Here is a 17,163-nt window from a genome sequence, read left to right as displayed (position 1 = left end):
GCTCTGTTAGGGTCTAGAGTCTCCATTTTTGCACTCAGGTCTAAGTCTCATGGCCCTCTATCAAAATACAGAGTTTCGAGAAGATCAGAGAAACGTTTTTTCTGCATTTATGCCATTATAAAAATAGTGCGATGCTGCTACAGACCCCGGGGTGGCCTGCTGAGTGCAGTAAAATAGTTATCATGACAGGAACTTAAGTTAAAATGTCTATTAAATATACCCGAAACCCCATTCAATAGATTGCAGGTGGGATTCTGTCCATTTGCAGCTTATTGCATGAATGCTGGGGTTAGTACTTTTCAAAAATAGTGGGTTATTGGACAAATAGTGGGTTTGTGGACAGTGGAATTATGGGATAGCGGTTGGTGCCACGGACTCAGGGGCCCCAGATGAGTGCAGTAAATGGTTTTCATCATGACAGGAACTTTAATTAAAATGTCCACATCAAATAAACTGTCTGAATCATCATTCAATAGATTGCTGGTGGGATTGTGTCCAATTGCAGGTTATTGCATGAAGGCTGGGGTTAGTATATTTAAAAATAGTGGGTTATTGGACAAATAGTGAGTGCGCGGAGAGTGGAATTTTGGGACGGCGCTTGGTGCTACAGACCCCGTGGGTTCTCCTGAGTGCGGTAAAATAGTTTTTTTCACGACAGGAACTTTAATTAAAATGTCTATCAAAAACACTACTCTGGAGTCCAATTGCAGCATACTGAATGAACTGCAGAAAATCTTTAAAAAATATAGTGGGTTATTGGACAAATAGTGGGTTCGTGGGACGGGGGCGTGGCCCGGGAGTGGTCCCGGGACATTTGGTAAATATAGTGGGTTATTGGACAAATAGTGGGTTCGTGGGACGGGGGCGTGGCCCGGGAGTGGTCCCGGGACATTTGGTAAATATAGTGGGTTATTGTCTACATGTAATATCCTTCCGATATATCCTTGTTTTCGCATGGGATCGGTTGCAGTCTCTTTTCTTCTGTAGCCACTCTGAAGTCTGAATGAAGTCTTGCATTTTACAGCGGGTCAATCTGTTGTCACTGGTGATTGTCTTTTGAACATTTCTGGATCCCCCATCAAATTGATCAGTTTAATTATCAAGTGCTGTGAGAAAAGGCTATAAATCTCCACCTACAACATCCTCACACGCAATATAGATTATATTAGCCGAGACTCTTCTTTATGTGTACAGATGTGACGTAATGACGCAATATAATCTACTAGCTGAGACTCTTCTTTATGTGTACAGATGTGACGTAATGACTCAATATAGCCGACTAGCCGAGACTCTTCTTTATGTGTACAGATGTGACGTAATGACTCAACATAGCCGACTAGCCGAGACTCTTCTTTATGTGTACAGATGTGACGTAATGACTCAACATAGCCGACTAGCTGAGACTCTTCTTTATGTGTACAGATGTGACGTAATGACTCAATATAGCCGACTAGCCGAGACTCTTCTTTATGTGTACAGATGTGACGTAATGACTCAACATAGCCGACTAGCCGAGACTCTTCTTTATGTGTACAGATGTGACGTAATGACTCAATACAGCCTACTAGCCGAGACTCTTCTTTATGTGTACAGATGTGACGTAATGACTCAATATAGCCGACTAGCCGAGACTCTTCTTTGTGTACAGATGTGACGTAATGACTCAATACAGCCTACTAGCCGAGACTCTTCTTTATGTGTACAAATGTGACGTAATGACTCAATATAGCCGACTAGCCGAGACTCTTCTTTATGTGTACAGATGTGACGTAATGACGCAATATAATCTACTAGCTGAGACTCTTCTTTATGTGTACAGATGTGACGTAATGACTCAATATAGCCGACTAGCCGAGACTCTTCTTTATGTGTACAGATGTGACGTAATGACTCAACATAGCCGACTAGCCGAGACTCTTCTTTATGTGTACAGATGTGACGTAATGACTCAACATAGCCGACTAGCTGAGACTCTTCTTTATGTGTACAGATGTGACGTAATGACTCAATATAGCCGACTAGCCGAGACTCTTCTTTATGTGTACAGATGTGACGTAATGACTCAACATAGCCGACTAGCCGAGACTCTTCTTTATGTGTACAGATGTGACGTAATGACTCAATACAGCCTACTAGCCGAGACTCTTCTTTATGTGTACAGATGTGACGTAATGACTCAATATAGCCGACTAGCCGAGACTCTTCTTTATGTGTACAGATGTGACGTAATGACTCAATACAGCCTATTAGCGGAGACTCTTCTTTATGTGTGCAGATGTGACGTAATGACTCAATACAGCCTACTAGCCGAGACTCTTCTTTATGTGTACAAATGTGACGTAATGACTCAATATAGCCGACTAGCCGAGACTCTTCTTTATGTGTACAGATGTGACGTAATGACTCAACATAGCCGACTAGCCGAGACTCTTCTTTATGTGTACAGATGAGACGTAATGACTCAATATAGCCGACTAGCCGAGACTCTTCTTTATGTGCACAGATGTGACGTAATGACTCAATATAGTCTACTAGCCGCAACTCTTCTTTATGTGTATGACGTAATGACTCAATATAGCCGACTAGCCGAGACTCTTTTTTATGTGTATAGATGTGACGTAATGACGCAAAGACATGCTCGAACCACGGGAATTTAAAAACATTTCAAGCTTACCACTTTGAATCGAGCTAAGGCAAGCAGATAGTTTTGAACACTGGCTGGTTATGTATTTTCTCAAATATGTATTTTGGATAATTTTTAGCTATTTTTAGCTATAATATTCAGCTAATGTAAACGTGTGTGTGTGCGTGTGTGTGATATTTGCCAATAAACTCTAAAAATCATGTCTATTGGAGTCTTTTACACTAAGTGTACAAGTTTGCGCGTGTGAGAGGGTGGAGAGTGATGGAGGGACTTGTATCGCAGGCAAAGAACCAAAAATCGGTACGACTTGGATTGAACTCTACCTCTTCTACAGGGAACACCGGAGAAAAGAGATCAGGAGCGCGGATGGAAAATACGGACCGCCGCTCCTGAAAGAGGAAATATCTAACAGATGATTGGCCACGTGCCCGCCCGCTCCACTTATGCTGCGCGCTCCCGGGCGCAAGTTAACGCAGCTCCTCTGACCAAAACCAGATACACACACAAACCACCGAGGAAGCATTGCTGCTGCTGGGACAGGACGAGACTGGTCCTGAGGGAAAAATCTCCTGTTGTTTATTCCGAGGAATGGGTCGACGCTGCTCGTGTCCGCTGACGTTAACTAGCTCAGTTCAAAGCAAACACTGCAACGTCGCACCGTCTACCGGTGAGGTCACTGAGGCACAAAGCGGAGCGACCTGCGCGAGTGCGCGGACACAGCGGAGATTCCTTCACATCACAGCGGCTTTGTTCGTGCGCTGACTGACTGCTTGGCTTTGAATGGTATATTTTCCGTCGAACCCTATCGATTAGACTATTATAAGTCAGAGAAGCGCGCGCTGATGGATCGTGGATAAGTAGTTATTGATGAACACAGCGGGACTACAGAAGCGGAACCCATAGGAGAAAAACAGAGCTCGACCGTACCGACACATCTGAGTGCACTTCATAACAACACATCTTTGACTTAGCCATCACCATAATTAGAGGTAAGCCTGAGTAATATCTACTGAACATATTGATCGGGTATCAGAGTTCCGCGACACCAGTCTCCGCGGAGGCAGACAGATATGGCACAGTGCCAACACAGAAAAACTACACTTATGATCTCTGAAGTGTGTTACATCCAACATCTGTTTCGTTCAAGCACTCGTACACAAGTCTACTGCGTTATGGGACATTAGGCAAAGTGCAAAAGGCAAAGTGTATTACGTCCTCTAAACTAAACACCCCTTTTGCCTTTACTAGTTTATATCTACTGAACATATTTGTCTATTATGTCTAACATATTGATATATTATACCACACAATGGTCCTAAAAAAATGCTCCTATTTTTTAATATTATTTGATGTCTATAATATAGGCTAAACTATATATTCAGCCAAATAAATATATTAAAACACACACATATTGAGATAAACCAAGGTCTTTATTCCTGCATTTATTAATTATGGTTTGTTACATTTACTGCAATCACACTTTTAATCTCTAAAGCTAATGACAGTAAGGTCACACACACACACAAAGTTCTTTTCACACATTAAAACACTTATGTATGTGTTTAAGGGCACGATGCCAGAATTCTGTTACTGCTAGATTCCCTTAGAAGGAGATGAAGTGTACAACATGAAAGCACAATACCTTTACAGATGGACGCAGAGTGTTTATATCTGTCCTCGTGAATGCACAATTACTGCTGCACAGGAAAATTGTGCATTGGTGTCTGTGTGGTGTAAGGCAATTGCACATCTGTGTGTAAGGCTATTGTTGCTGTTGTTGTGCAAGAGAGAGAGGCGCTATTGTGCGTGGCTGAGATGGCATGTGTGTGTGAGTGGGATTATTTCTTGCTTCATTATAAGCAATGGGTTCACTGCGATGGCTGTGGCATCTGTTCCTGGTGCCAGGGGGCAAAGAGTGTGTGTGTGTTTGTGTGCATGTGGGTATTCCCCCTGAGATCACTGTGCCAGTTTAAGAGCGTCTGGCATACTGCCACACATTGATCCCTCGATCTACAGCAGGCACAAAGGAAAACCCACGCAATCGTTTACCGCCTGTGGTTCTCATCAGTCCATTCCAGTCATTTGTGTCTGCGCACAGTGAGGATTTACTTCAAGAGACTTCTGAGGAGTCTGCGGGCTGCTTATAATCATCTAAAACTTTTAACAAGGGCAGTTTCAGAAAACTGTGGTTTGGGAGGGACACGGCACATCCTGTGCAGATCGTTTTCCTGTCAAACTGACTCATTCAAAGGCTCACCTCATTCAAACACCCACAAAAGAAACTGTAGATCAAAATTACATATTGAACCTGGTGAGAACTGTACAGTCATCAAATAAGGTACAAACACATTCTCCACAGTCAGGTTTTTGGATAATCGCACTACACTCTTTATCTCTCTGCCCAAGTATATGACTCAGGTATATGAATTAGCACATTATACCAGCATTAAAAAGTTTGGGGTCAGTAAAAAATATATATATTTAAAGAAATGAATTACTCATTCTGTGTCATCTTTTACCCATTGCAGAATAATATGCTGAGTCAGTTTTTCACCCATTAATAGGCTTAATAATATTAACAGTAATGCTAAATTAAACAAAGCATTTTTGCACTGTAAAAAATACTGTTGGTTTAAAATAAATAACCTGGTTGCCTTAAAATTTTAAGTTGATTGAACTGGAAAAAGGAGATTGATTTAATCATCAGAAACTCGAAATAATAAGTTATCTGAACTAAATAAATTATTTAAGTTGATTTGACAAAATAAAAAATGTTGTAATAACAAATCTTGAAAACAATTTTTTTTCAGTGTATTTTGAATGTGACTTCATAAGAAAAAATAGGAAACAATACACTTTCAATAGACTAAAAAAAACTCCCCAGCAAACATTGTGTCCCTGGCCAAAAATAGTAGCGGTAGGACGACATAAATCGGTAAAAATATGTAGCAGATAACGTCAATGTCCGTTAAACTTTCATTTTGCAACTATTTTTCAACAGTGTCGGAGGGACGTGTTTTCAACGGTCATTAAACATCCATATGTTTCCTGGATCTCTAAAGTTTCAGTCTGAACACAAATCACAGTCATCACAAAAAAATAAATCAGAGCCCACCATGATGTAAAAGTCATGCTCATTTAAATTATGTGATTACCCTTCCCCTTTGAGTACACAGAGAACACGTGCTACCTTCCCTCTGTCTCAAACACACACAGACACACACACACACACTCTGCCTCAGGCTCTGACTCTGAACAGCAGGGATACATGGGTAGCCAGAACATTCTTTCAGCACTGATGTGGCGTTGTGTCAACACGATCATGTTACAGCGCTAACCTCACACACGCATACGCTCTCACATGGCATTTGGTTGGAGTTGTTATAACTTTTCTCCTATTTTACCTGTCTGTCTGTTACACTCTTGGCTTGCAGTGCTACAGACATAACTGTTTCTCTCTTGCTTTGAGATGGATGGAACCTAGAGCAGCCACAGAGATTTTGGCAGGCGGGATAGGTGTTCCTACCTCTCTTTTTTCCCCTCTTTCACCTCCCCCCCAATTTCGATGGATGTTTTACCTCCTCGACTGGGTGTTGCCTACATTCTCTGTCTGTGTGTGTGAGAATTAAAGAGACTTCCTAATGACCTAGATTACAGACTGCAGGATTTGATCAGATCCCCAACTCAACATTTCGATTCTTAAATAAACCTCCTCTGTCTCGCTGATAGATTCAGGTCATGGAAAGCTTTAACCCAAACTGTTGAATGGACGTCAAGCACACACATGGTTTAAATGCTTCCAGCACCTCGACAGAAAGCGGTTTCTGAGCAGACAGGATGATAGTTCCTGGAGAGATGTGTAAGTGTGTGTGTGTGTGTGTACGGTTGGCAAAATCTTGCTGCGGTCTTTTCACCTTATGGTACATTTGGGTGTCACCACAGCAGGGTGTGTTTCACACATTACTGTGCAATTCTTTGTAGTCAATTTGGGTTCTGCGTGTGTGTGCATGAACTAAAGAAGTCGTTCATACTGTAAATCACGTTGTTCGCACTTCTAAACCTCTGCTGCGGACAAATGTCTAAAAAGCACAATAAAAGTATCCTAGTTCATAAGGGAGCTTTTGGGTTGAACACACTCGGTGTGTGTTTTTCATTCAGAATATGGTTCTCACTAGAAACTCATAAATTCACATTAGAATTTGTTGCCTATGTGAATGTGCGCAGTTTCACCTCCACATTTTGACATAAATTACATCCTTGAACTTGAGTGTTTATATCAGTTACTCATGTTTCTCATAAATCATGTGTATGTTTCTGGGTCAGGCTGTGTGGGCAGACTCTGGGGTTGAGGATGACTCTTTAGATCTGTGCATGTGCCAATGTGTCTCCGCTACACAGACCAATAGCGAGTTTGTGGTCGACTTTTGATGGAGTTCGAGAATGATCTGTCAGCCTGGTGTCCCAGAGAGCAGGGCAGAATATGAGCTGATGCCTGAAGTTGTTCTCTTAACCTGATTAATTGTGCTGCGGTTTGATTTATTATGTCTGTTCTGTCTCTTTGTCTTGCTTACTTTCTACTGACAAGGCAATTTGGAAATTGTTTAAATCATTTCAAAGGAATACATTTGCTGGAAGACTAATCCCCCAGTAAGACTATTGTTCTTAATTAGCTATACAAAAGAAGTGCATGTCCCCAGAAGTTAGATAAATCAGACAAAACATACCTTTGGAAACATTAGAGGATGTTCTTAAGTGAAAAAATCTAATGCATTATAATACATTTAAGTAACATTTCATATAATTATTTATATAAATGCAATTATTTAAATATGGATTATAATTAAATATATATATCACCACTTAAAGATTTGGGGTTAGTAGTATAAAAAAAGAATACTTATAATCAGCAAGGATGCATTAAATTGATCAAAAGTGGCTATGAAGACATTTTTAATGTTACAAAAAATATATATTTCAAATAATGTTGGGTATTCAAAGAATCCTGTAAAAACATACAAAAAAATTAAGCAGCACAATAATTTTCTACATTTATCATTAAAAAAAAATGTTTTTTGGAGCACCAAATTAAAAAACTTAGGCTAAATGTTTTATTTGAAGGATTATTTGATGAATAGAAGGTTCAATTAACAGCGTTCATTTTAATTTTTTAAATATTTTTTAAATTAAATTGATTAAAGCATTAACACATTTAGTGACATTATAAATGTCTTTAGTGTTGAATTTAATGCATTCTTGATGAATACAAGTAATAATTTATCTATTATTTAGTCTTACCACAAATGTTTGATTTGTATCATTGTTTACACCAAAAAAATGTTAAGCAGCAAAAACATTGACGATATGTTTCTTGAGCAATAAATCAGCATCTTAGAATATTTTCTGAAGAATCACGTGACACTGAAGACTGGAGTAATGGTGCTGAAAATTCACCTTTGATCACATGAATAAATCACATTTTACTATATATTCACAGCAATTTTAAAAATGATAATATTTCAAAATATAACTGTTTATATATATATATATATATGTGTGTGTGTGTGTGTGTGTGTGTGTGTGTGTGTGTGTGGGTGGGTGGGTGGGTGGGTGTGTGTGTGTGTGTGTGTTTATATATATACACACACACACACGCACACACACGTCACATATATGTTAAGTAAATGTGTGAGTGAGCTTTACTAGCTTTTTATAACCCAGTATAGAGTTAAAAAGTATGGTTTTAAAAAGTGTGGTTTTAGTGAGCAATGCCAAAAACTACATTATCTCAATGGAAACCTGCAATTGTGGTTCTTGCATAGGAAAAACCACAACGGCAAAACTGAAAGCTTATCCCTTACATGATTCCTTATTTTGGACTGTTCATTCTTTCTTTTTTTTCACTCTCTCTGCTGTTTTTAGCATCAACTGTGTTTTATAATTTGTAGTTTTAGCATCTACTGAGCTTCACAGTTCTAGTACACACTCCCTTCTCTAGCCTGTGATATTTGTGTATGTGTGCGTGTGTATGACTGATGAGGTGCAAATCCAACAGATCCAGCACCTTTTTATGTTTTCTTCACATGAAAAGGAAAGTGGAAGAGATGGGGAGAGAGAGAGAGAGAGAGAGTGCATAAACAGCACAAAATGAGCAAAGAGACAAAGACAGACAGACCGTGTGTGTGTGTGTGTGTGTGTGTGTGTGTGTGTGTGTGTGTGTGTGTGTGTGTGTGGGTGTGTGTGTTTGAGCGAGCTCTGCTTCTGTGTCAGCTCTCTGTCTTCTAAAGCGTAAATTCAAAGCAGAGTTGTGGGTGGAATGAGAAACAGGTAACGACAGTACGAGGGAGAGGAGGAGAGCAGGATCTGCTCTGATTAAACACATCTGTCTCACATGAGCTCAGTGTGATCCAAACCCTGCGGACACAGACTAAAAAGAGGACGGGTTATTACAGCCGAATTAAGCTTACTTGCAAGAGGAACATTGTTTTTGTCTGTGTGCGTGGAAAAAGTTTTTTGAATTTAATCTCTTTTTTGTGGGATTTTTACCAGTTCAGTTAACAGACTTTTTCTTTACTTATTTATACAGCAGTCAATTTAATTTTTAATTTAACGCAATTAATTATTACAATTATATTTAAAAATTATTAAAAGAAAAAATGAAAATGCAATAACATACACCTCATTATAGTGCACATTAATCACGTCCACTAACACGCTATATACATTACATAATAAGGAGATTTTCACAGCGGACGAGGTTGTAAAAGAACAAAAAGCCAAAGACAGTAAAAGAAAATATTGCAGATGGAATACAAGACAAGACAGACTTCAGACAGACTAACAATAATGAATGCTATTAATGCCAATTTTTGTGCTTATGTCAATGCTTTTTTGACATAAAAGTGTAATACACATCTTATTTGGGGGGCTTTTCTTAGTAAATACTGATATCTATCTATAAATTACGTCTGTCTGTGTGTCTGTTCATCGAATATCTCTCAAATCTGTGGTTTGTGGTTTAAAAATAAACATTCTGTCATCTAAACATTAAATCAGCTACATTGTTTACTGATTCTTTTTTTTAAAAGTAGTACATTTTCTTTAGAAATATAGCGATTCTTTTCATTATACGTTTATTACAATGTAATTATACATTGTTTACAGTGTTATACAGTACATTTATTAGAGTGTTATTATACGTTTATTACATTGTTATACATTTAATACAGTGTTATTATACATTTGTTACATTATTATTATACATTTGTTACATTTTAACCAGTGATTTTAACAAGTAGTGATTCTTTTTGAAAAAGTAGCGATTCTTGGGAAAAAAAATATTGATTCTATTTGGAAAAAGTAGCGATTCTTTTGGGAAAAAAAAGTAGCGATTCTTTTTCAAAAAGTAGCGATTCTTGGGAAAAAATATTGATACTTTTTGGAAAAAGTTTTGATTCTTTTTTAAAAAGTAGAGATTCTTTTGGAAAAAAAATTAACGATTCTTTTTGAAAAAAGTAGTGATTCTTTTTGGGAAAAAGTAGTGATTCTTTTTGGAAAAAGTAATGATTCTTTTTGAAAAAGTAGCGATTCTTTTTGAAAAAGTAGCGATTCTTTTGGGGGGAAAAGTAGCGATTCTGTTTGGAAAAGTAGCGATTCTTTTTTTAAAGTAGTGAAAAAAAATGTAATTATACATTTGTTACAATCTTATACATTTATTACAGTGTAATTATACATTTATTACAGTTTTATTATACATTTGTTATATTATTATTATTATACACATATTTCCCGTTCTGACATTCAGTTTGGAGTTCAGGAGATTGTCTTGACCAGGACCACACCCCTAATTGAAGCAACTGCCTTGTAATTGGTTGATTAGATAATTGCATTAATGAGAAATTGAACAGGTGCTCTTAATAATCCTTTAGGTGCATGTGTGTATATAGAGATACAGAACAGCCTGCATGGCGAAATAGCAAATTAATATGTGCCAACTGAACCCACTACATTAGAGTAATAGTGTGTGTGTGTGTGTGTGTGTGTGTGTGTGTGTGTTAAATTGTCAGTGAAGATTAATGACCTTTGTAGAGGCAGTCATCCAGAACTTTCCCCCTCTCTCGCCTGTCACTGTGCGTGTGTGTGTGTGTGTGTGTGTGGTTGAAAAGAGAACAAAATGATTAAAGAGTGATCACACAATAAGATAAGGTAGCAGCTTATATTGAATCTTGTTCTCTCTCTATGTCGTTATCGAAGAGTTTTCGAGTGTGTTTGTGTGGTTTTGCTCTATTAGCTGTTTAAAAGGTTCTCGGTGTGTTTTCAAATGCCTTGTTAATACAATCTTCAAAGATAAAGGAAATAACTAAAGACTGTGAAGTAGCACAGTGTTGTTGAGATGTTGCTTTCTTGAAAGGGGTTATAATGAGGATTCAAAATTTTTCCTGATCTTTTGAAATCATGTTCATTGTACTATGAAAACATACTGTAACTACATTTCAGAATTTAAAATCATTTTCCCCAATGAGAAATACAAAACATTGTATGATGAAAACTAGTGGCTGTTTTTTTTTTCTCTGATCATTTCAAATAAATATTAACAGTATGAGTGCCACATTTCAGCACAGATTGTTTTTTTTAAAGCTGACATACAGTAAATGTAATACAAGCTTTGCAAAGAGGCTGTTTTTGAAGGATTGGACACTTTAAAAAATGTTTTTGTTTTTTTTAAACTAATGTTTTTTGTTTTTGTTTTTAAAGAAAATAAAACTTTACTAGCATTAAACTTTACTAAGAAGTGGACCTCTGGTTTAAAAAGAAATAACAATATTTCAACAGTTTTTGTCTATACAGTGAATATCAATGGGGTCCAAAACAACATTGGACTACACTGACTTTCACTGAACAGAAAAAAAAACAGAATTGACAGAATTTTCGGATTGTGAGAGACATTTCCCTTTAACCATCATTACATGATGTTTTTTTAGAATTATATTTGTGTGTTTGTTGTTTAGAACTGAGGTGAAACCATGGCTTTGGTCTTATCAAAGAACCCATTTTGTGAACCCGAGGCTGAAGCACCGCCGTCAATCTACCAACCGATCTGGGAATCTGAACACTGCAGTAAAAGCTGTGTCTCTACCCCCTCACCACCAGGGGGTGACACCCAAGGGCTCAGAGAAGGTTTGAAACTAATCTTATTTTTGAAAATCAAACTACCATGATCAGAAGGTGCTCATGATGTTCTCTTTAGCTTTGAAACAAAAACAGGCCAGAAATTCTCTTAATTCCAGTCTTTGATTCTATTAATGAGACGTGGCCTATTAATGAGCCTTCCCATTTTGTCTCCAGAGCCCCATTACAGACGAGTTCCTGATCATGTGATGAATCGTGTGGCCATGTCACGGATCTCCTATTTCAAGAGGAAGTTTGTGGAGGATGAAGAACCTGTACTGAGCTTTAGGAGTTACTGTCACACTGTGAGTCTAAAGAATTCTTGCTCTACATAATTCTGCATATTTCTACAAAACACATCATGTTTTTTTCACTTTGGTAATTCATAAAATTATATGAAGTTTGGACACTTGGACCAAGTTTTTATATATTGTAAAGGTGTGGTCACATTAGTCAAATGCGATTTATTGTCTGTAGTCAATAGTGTAGTTATATATTATGAAGCACAACTCACATAGAAGTCACTTTCAAAACAAGCAGCTTCCTTTAGGTTAACGCAGAGAATTTGCATGACCATACTTCAACCCATTGCAAAATCTGCTCATGGAAATCTTTCACCCTGGCTTGAAATTAATTTTGTGTGGATTCCTACTGGATTTTGCCTGCAAAAATTCACTGAGCAATAAAAAATATGTTTAAAAATTTTACTTTAACATTTAGGGTGTGTTCACACTTTTTGATTAAAAACTCTGGTGCCATTGCTCTGTCAGTGCGGTTCAATTGAATAAATGGGAACTATGCCATACAAATCTTGCGCACAAAACAAGCAAACCGAGACTCCTGAAAAGGTGGGTCTCTGCTTCCAAACAAACTCTTGGGTGGGGTCAACTGAAATATGAATGCAACACGGACAAAAGAGATCTTAACAAATCAAAAACAGGCTGTGATGTCACAAGATGCAACCCTAAAAAGACAGAATACTCAGGCATTACGCAACAAGCATCAGAAACACAGTCTCCTTGTAGCAAATATTCATTTGTGTGCAATACAGGAATTCCTGGCACTGTTTTAACTCCTTTACAGATTTTATAAGCTCTTCACCAGTTCTCAGCTCATAAAAAATACCATCACATTTATGCAAAATATGTCTCATAAAAGCCGTTTTGTTTTGTATCTTTCGGTTCTGTCTTAAAGGGGACCTACTATGCCCCGTTTTACAAGATGTAATATAAGTCTCATTGTCCCCAGAATGTGTTTGTGATGTTTCAGCTCAAAATACCCCACAGATCATTTATTATTCCATGTTGCAAATGCTAATTTTTGAGTGGAAGGAAAAACATGCTGTTTTCATATATCTTTAAATGCAAATGAGCTGCTGCCCCCCACCCCACTTTCCAGAAGAGGGCCTTTACAGCTCGTGCTTTGGACACTTTGCTCTATTTATATATCTATTTCTATATCAGTATAACCTTTTGATAGATGGTTTTCTGATCGCACACATCCGAAACACGCACAAAGAAAGCTGGATGTAAGACGGCACGTCCCGTGAGTAAACTAAGTTCTCTTTCAGGTCGTATTGCGCTTAGACTGTCAAAGACACACAAAGTTATGTCAAAAACAGACAAAATTCAAATAAACAGTCGGTTATGTCTGCGAATGTAAACAGCCAGTAGAGAAATTGTATGTATATATTATATATGGCCACTCAGGGTGGGGTCTATGCAAATAGGGCAGAGTCCGTCAGTTGTCATGGGCGTCACATTGCATAAACTGCAAATGTCTTATTTTGAGACTTATGATTTATAGGGATTTTTCCATTTATGTTCAAACACCATGTAAAAGTGAATTTTGCATAATAGGTCCCCTTTAAAAATCACAATGAGAACACTAAGTGAACCAGGACTAAATGTATAATTTTCTTTTTTGATCTGGACCAAAAAAAAAACCAAGAGAACTGAACAACAAGTGTGATCAACTCAGATTTCAGCTGTTAGAAAGCTGTATAAAAATACAAACGCAAAATAAATTTTCTCAGTCATTTTAAATTAGTTTCAGCTCATAGTGCACTTTTAGGCAGATTTTCAGGTTTTTTGTTCAATTCAGTTTTAGTTTTTAGTCACATTTTATAGAACAGTCATATTTTTGCACTGCTAGTTTCATAATAGCTTTTGTTTCCCCAATTTACTGTATATCACTTTATGACACTGCACAATGATCAGCAGGCAAAACATTTAACCCTTAGATTTGATCCCAACAACACATAATGAATCATAAAGGTTAACTTGATAACTGACCTTACCTCACGTATAGTGTCTTCTGGGCCAGCAGGTTTCCCCAGTCCTGGAGGAGCGTGCTAACATTCTCCGTCTCTCTCTGGAAAAGCTGCGTTTCATGGATGACCCCGAGTCCTTCTTGCGGCGGTCTGTGCTCATCAACAACCTTCTCCGGCGTCTCAGAAACGAAATCCTCCTCCAGAGCGACTGGTGTTTCCCATCAGGTCAGACAACCATGCCTTGTCCCCTCCAAACCCCAGCCACGAATACACCACTCCCCTCTCCTGCCCTGCAGCCCTGCATGACGCCGCCTGGGTCGCATCGTAAACGCCTGCGTCTGAGGAGGGAAGGACAGGAGTGCGTCCCAGCCTGCTGCTGTTTATACGCAGCCGGACGTTACCTCCAGCTCCCTCTGTCTGTGTACGAACGGGACGTATACTCCAACTCTCGCCCTTCATCATCATCATCATCATCAGTTCGATTTCCACAGCTGCGTGAGGAGGAGGAGGAGGACAGTGATGAAGAAGAGGGCTCTGTGAGTCCTATGGTGGTTCAAGACACCAGAGATCAGAACAGGACGAGCGATGGTCTCCGGCCACAGAGCCACAGGGATGACAAGAGCCTGGAAAAAGACACACAAAAAGGGAAAGAGAGGGTTAGAGGAGGGGAGGTTTCACAGCGGTGGCTTTCAGACACTATAGGTGCTGGACACCATGGGGCCCTCGCTAGGGCTCACGCCAGGGGAAAATAACAAATGAACACTTGCTGTGGAAACGAAAGAAGAAACTGGTTTCCAGCAGTCTCGTAGATCAATTTAACAAACCAGAATATCAATGGTCAATGACTTTGAATTGCATTGTGCTTTTTGTACTTCTGGATTACGCACCACAAAAGGGACAGCATTCACATATTGCTCTGTCTCTTGTGAAAACTACCATACTGTGCCTTAAATGCTCTTGTTTAATCTGTTTACTGTGTTTGTGGATATTCGTGACTGAACCACAGAGACAGGCACCATGTGAAGTGGAAAAAAAGACAACAATAATAATAAAATGTTCGAAATTTAATTTTGGTGATATCATAGGCACTTGAGAAATGCATGACATGGGTTGCTTTCCATGATTATCATCGCGTTTACATGCAGTGGATTTTAGCCAGAGTGCATGAGGCCTTGAAGGTGGCCAACATTTTTAGAACAATCATATTCCCTTTTAGCGCCCTTAACATTTCAGACATTTACATATTCAGGAAACAAAACGTATACAGGAATCTGTGACACCATCACAGATTCCAGTACAGATAGCAGTGTCCATGTTTATCTGTTGTCTTGAGGTCCACTTAGTCCAGTGATTCTTGGTACGAATGAGAGAATCTCCAAGTTTTTATCTTCATGCACTTTTTTTATATTTGTTCTTTATGCGTTCTACATTTATTTTTTTTATTTCTAAAAACACAAAATGGGAGATCCTCAGACAAGAGCAGAATTTATACTGGCAACCATGCTGGTAGGAAATGAAATGAAATCTTAAACATCGTTCGGGTTTGAATGTGTGTGTGTTTTTGTGAAATGTGTTAAGAATAAAGGAATGATCCTGAGCCCACAATGTTCCCTTTATCTCATTGTGATGTGATTATATCTGGCACACAGCTTATTTCTTTGGATTCACGCACACACATTTTGTCTCCCTCGTTCTCTCTCTTATTACTCTTGCTGTCACCTCTTCACTTCCTTCCTCTCTTCTCAATTATCACTATGGAAACAATGTTTACTGAAAGAGCAGTCTGGGATCCCCAGCTGTGGCAAAAAAAGGTTCATGGCAAACACACACACACACCACGGTCAAACATACACTCAGTGATTATTATGAACACACCCTGAGATGAGATGCTTTTAAATGGAGCACACTGCTTCTGTTAAAGTAGCAGACAATGATGGAATTATTCGAGTCCACCTCTGGATTTTGTCGTTCAGTGTAGTTGTCATGGGCTTTTCAGCTTCTAAACTTACAGAAGCAATTGTCATTTTAAGTTATTTTAATCCTGAGTCGTCAGGTTTCAACATTACACTGAACGTTTGTAAACGTTCTTATATGCATATTTATGAGGTTCTTGTGGCATAAGCATTGCTTGGAGGAGTACAGCCGTGACGAGTATGCAAACTGTTTAGGTTTTAATAAGCCAATCTGTTTGTCTATCAGTAGAAATCAGTAGTCATCGATACATAAATCAGCTTTAGTTTTCCTCGAATCTTCTGGAATATCCTAAATTTTCCTACACCCTATGACACTTTGGCCGGATTACAGGAGTAACCTCCATTAAACTGTAAACAGCGAACTAAAGATGACATTGTTGTACTCACCTTTCAGCCATCAAAATTTCAGAGGACATTTAAAAGAGTAAAAGCATTAACAAATTACTACCACAGAATAATGCCTAATTATTTCCACAGACATGTTGTGACAGATAATAAATATCAGCATTTCAGTGTAAGACTCAATTGACACTGTTCTTGTGCTCTCTTCTGTCAGTTTAATTCACACACTAAATACCGTTTTGGCGCTCTTTCATGTGCCTTAATTCAACTGGCACGTGAACTGATCATCTCTTCCCTTTTACTATAGTTTTAGCACACATAATAAACATGAATGAACATCAGAGAGTGTAATAACTTCCTGAAATGTATCGTTTCATGTAATCAATCAGTGTTTCAACGGTGTTTTTCAACAGTGTTTCTGTGTTTTAGTTACATCACTTGGAAAGCCATTTAATGGCCAGCATAGTTTGTTAAAATTACACAATTACATTTTAAAGCATATGTGTGAAAACAAACCTGGGAAGAGACGTGAGGATTTGGGGTGTAAAACGAGAGAAAATACATATAGAGTCACCTAAAGGATTATTAGGAACACCTCAATAAATGCAGTTGCTTCAATGCATTTAGGGGTGTGGTCCTGGTCAAGACAATCTCCTGAACTCCAAACTGAATGTCAGAATGGGAAAGAAAGGTGATTTAAGCAATTTTGAGCGTGACACAGTTGATGGTGCCAGACGAGCTGGTCTGAGTATTTCACAATTTGCTCA

At 38.4% G+C, this 17,163-nt stretch overlaps 1 protein-coding gene across 2 annotated transcripts; it reads left to right on the top strand.

Moving 5' to 3' along the window:
- The first annotated feature begins 2,959 nt into the window (after nucleotides 1-2,959).
- sertad4 (SERTA domain containing 4) lies at nucleotides 2,960-15,697 on the top strand. Of its 2 annotated transcripts, none has more exons than XM_039672125.2 (4): nucleotides 2,960-3,633; nucleotides 11,650-11,818; nucleotides 11,987-12,114; nucleotides 14,135-15,697. In XM_039672125.2, the coding sequence occupies exons 2-4, from the start codon at nucleotides 11,665-11,667 to the stop codon at nucleotides 14,831-14,833; spliced, it is 981 nt and encodes a 326-aa protein (XP_039528059.2). In that variant the 5' UTR covers nucleotides 2,960-3,633; nucleotides 11,650-11,664; the 3' UTR covers nucleotides 14,834-15,697. The 2 variants fall into 2 exon arrangements, with proteins under 2 accessions (XP_039528059.2, XP_039528060.2); XM_039672126.2 differs by having other exon boundaries at nucleotides 2,964-3,633; nucleotides 14,138-15,697.
- The last annotated feature ends 1,466 nt before the right edge of the window (nucleotides 15,698-17,163 follow it).

The sequence above is a fragment of the Pimephales promelas genome, chromosome 11 (assembly GCF_988280905.1).
Source record: "Pimephales promelas chromosome 11, fPimPro1.hap1.1, whole genome shotgun sequence".
NCBI lineage: Eukaryota > Metazoa > Chordata > Actinopteri > Cypriniformes > Leuciscidae > Pimephales > Pimephales promelas.
This window is presented reverse-complemented; position numbering and strand designations above follow the sequence as displayed.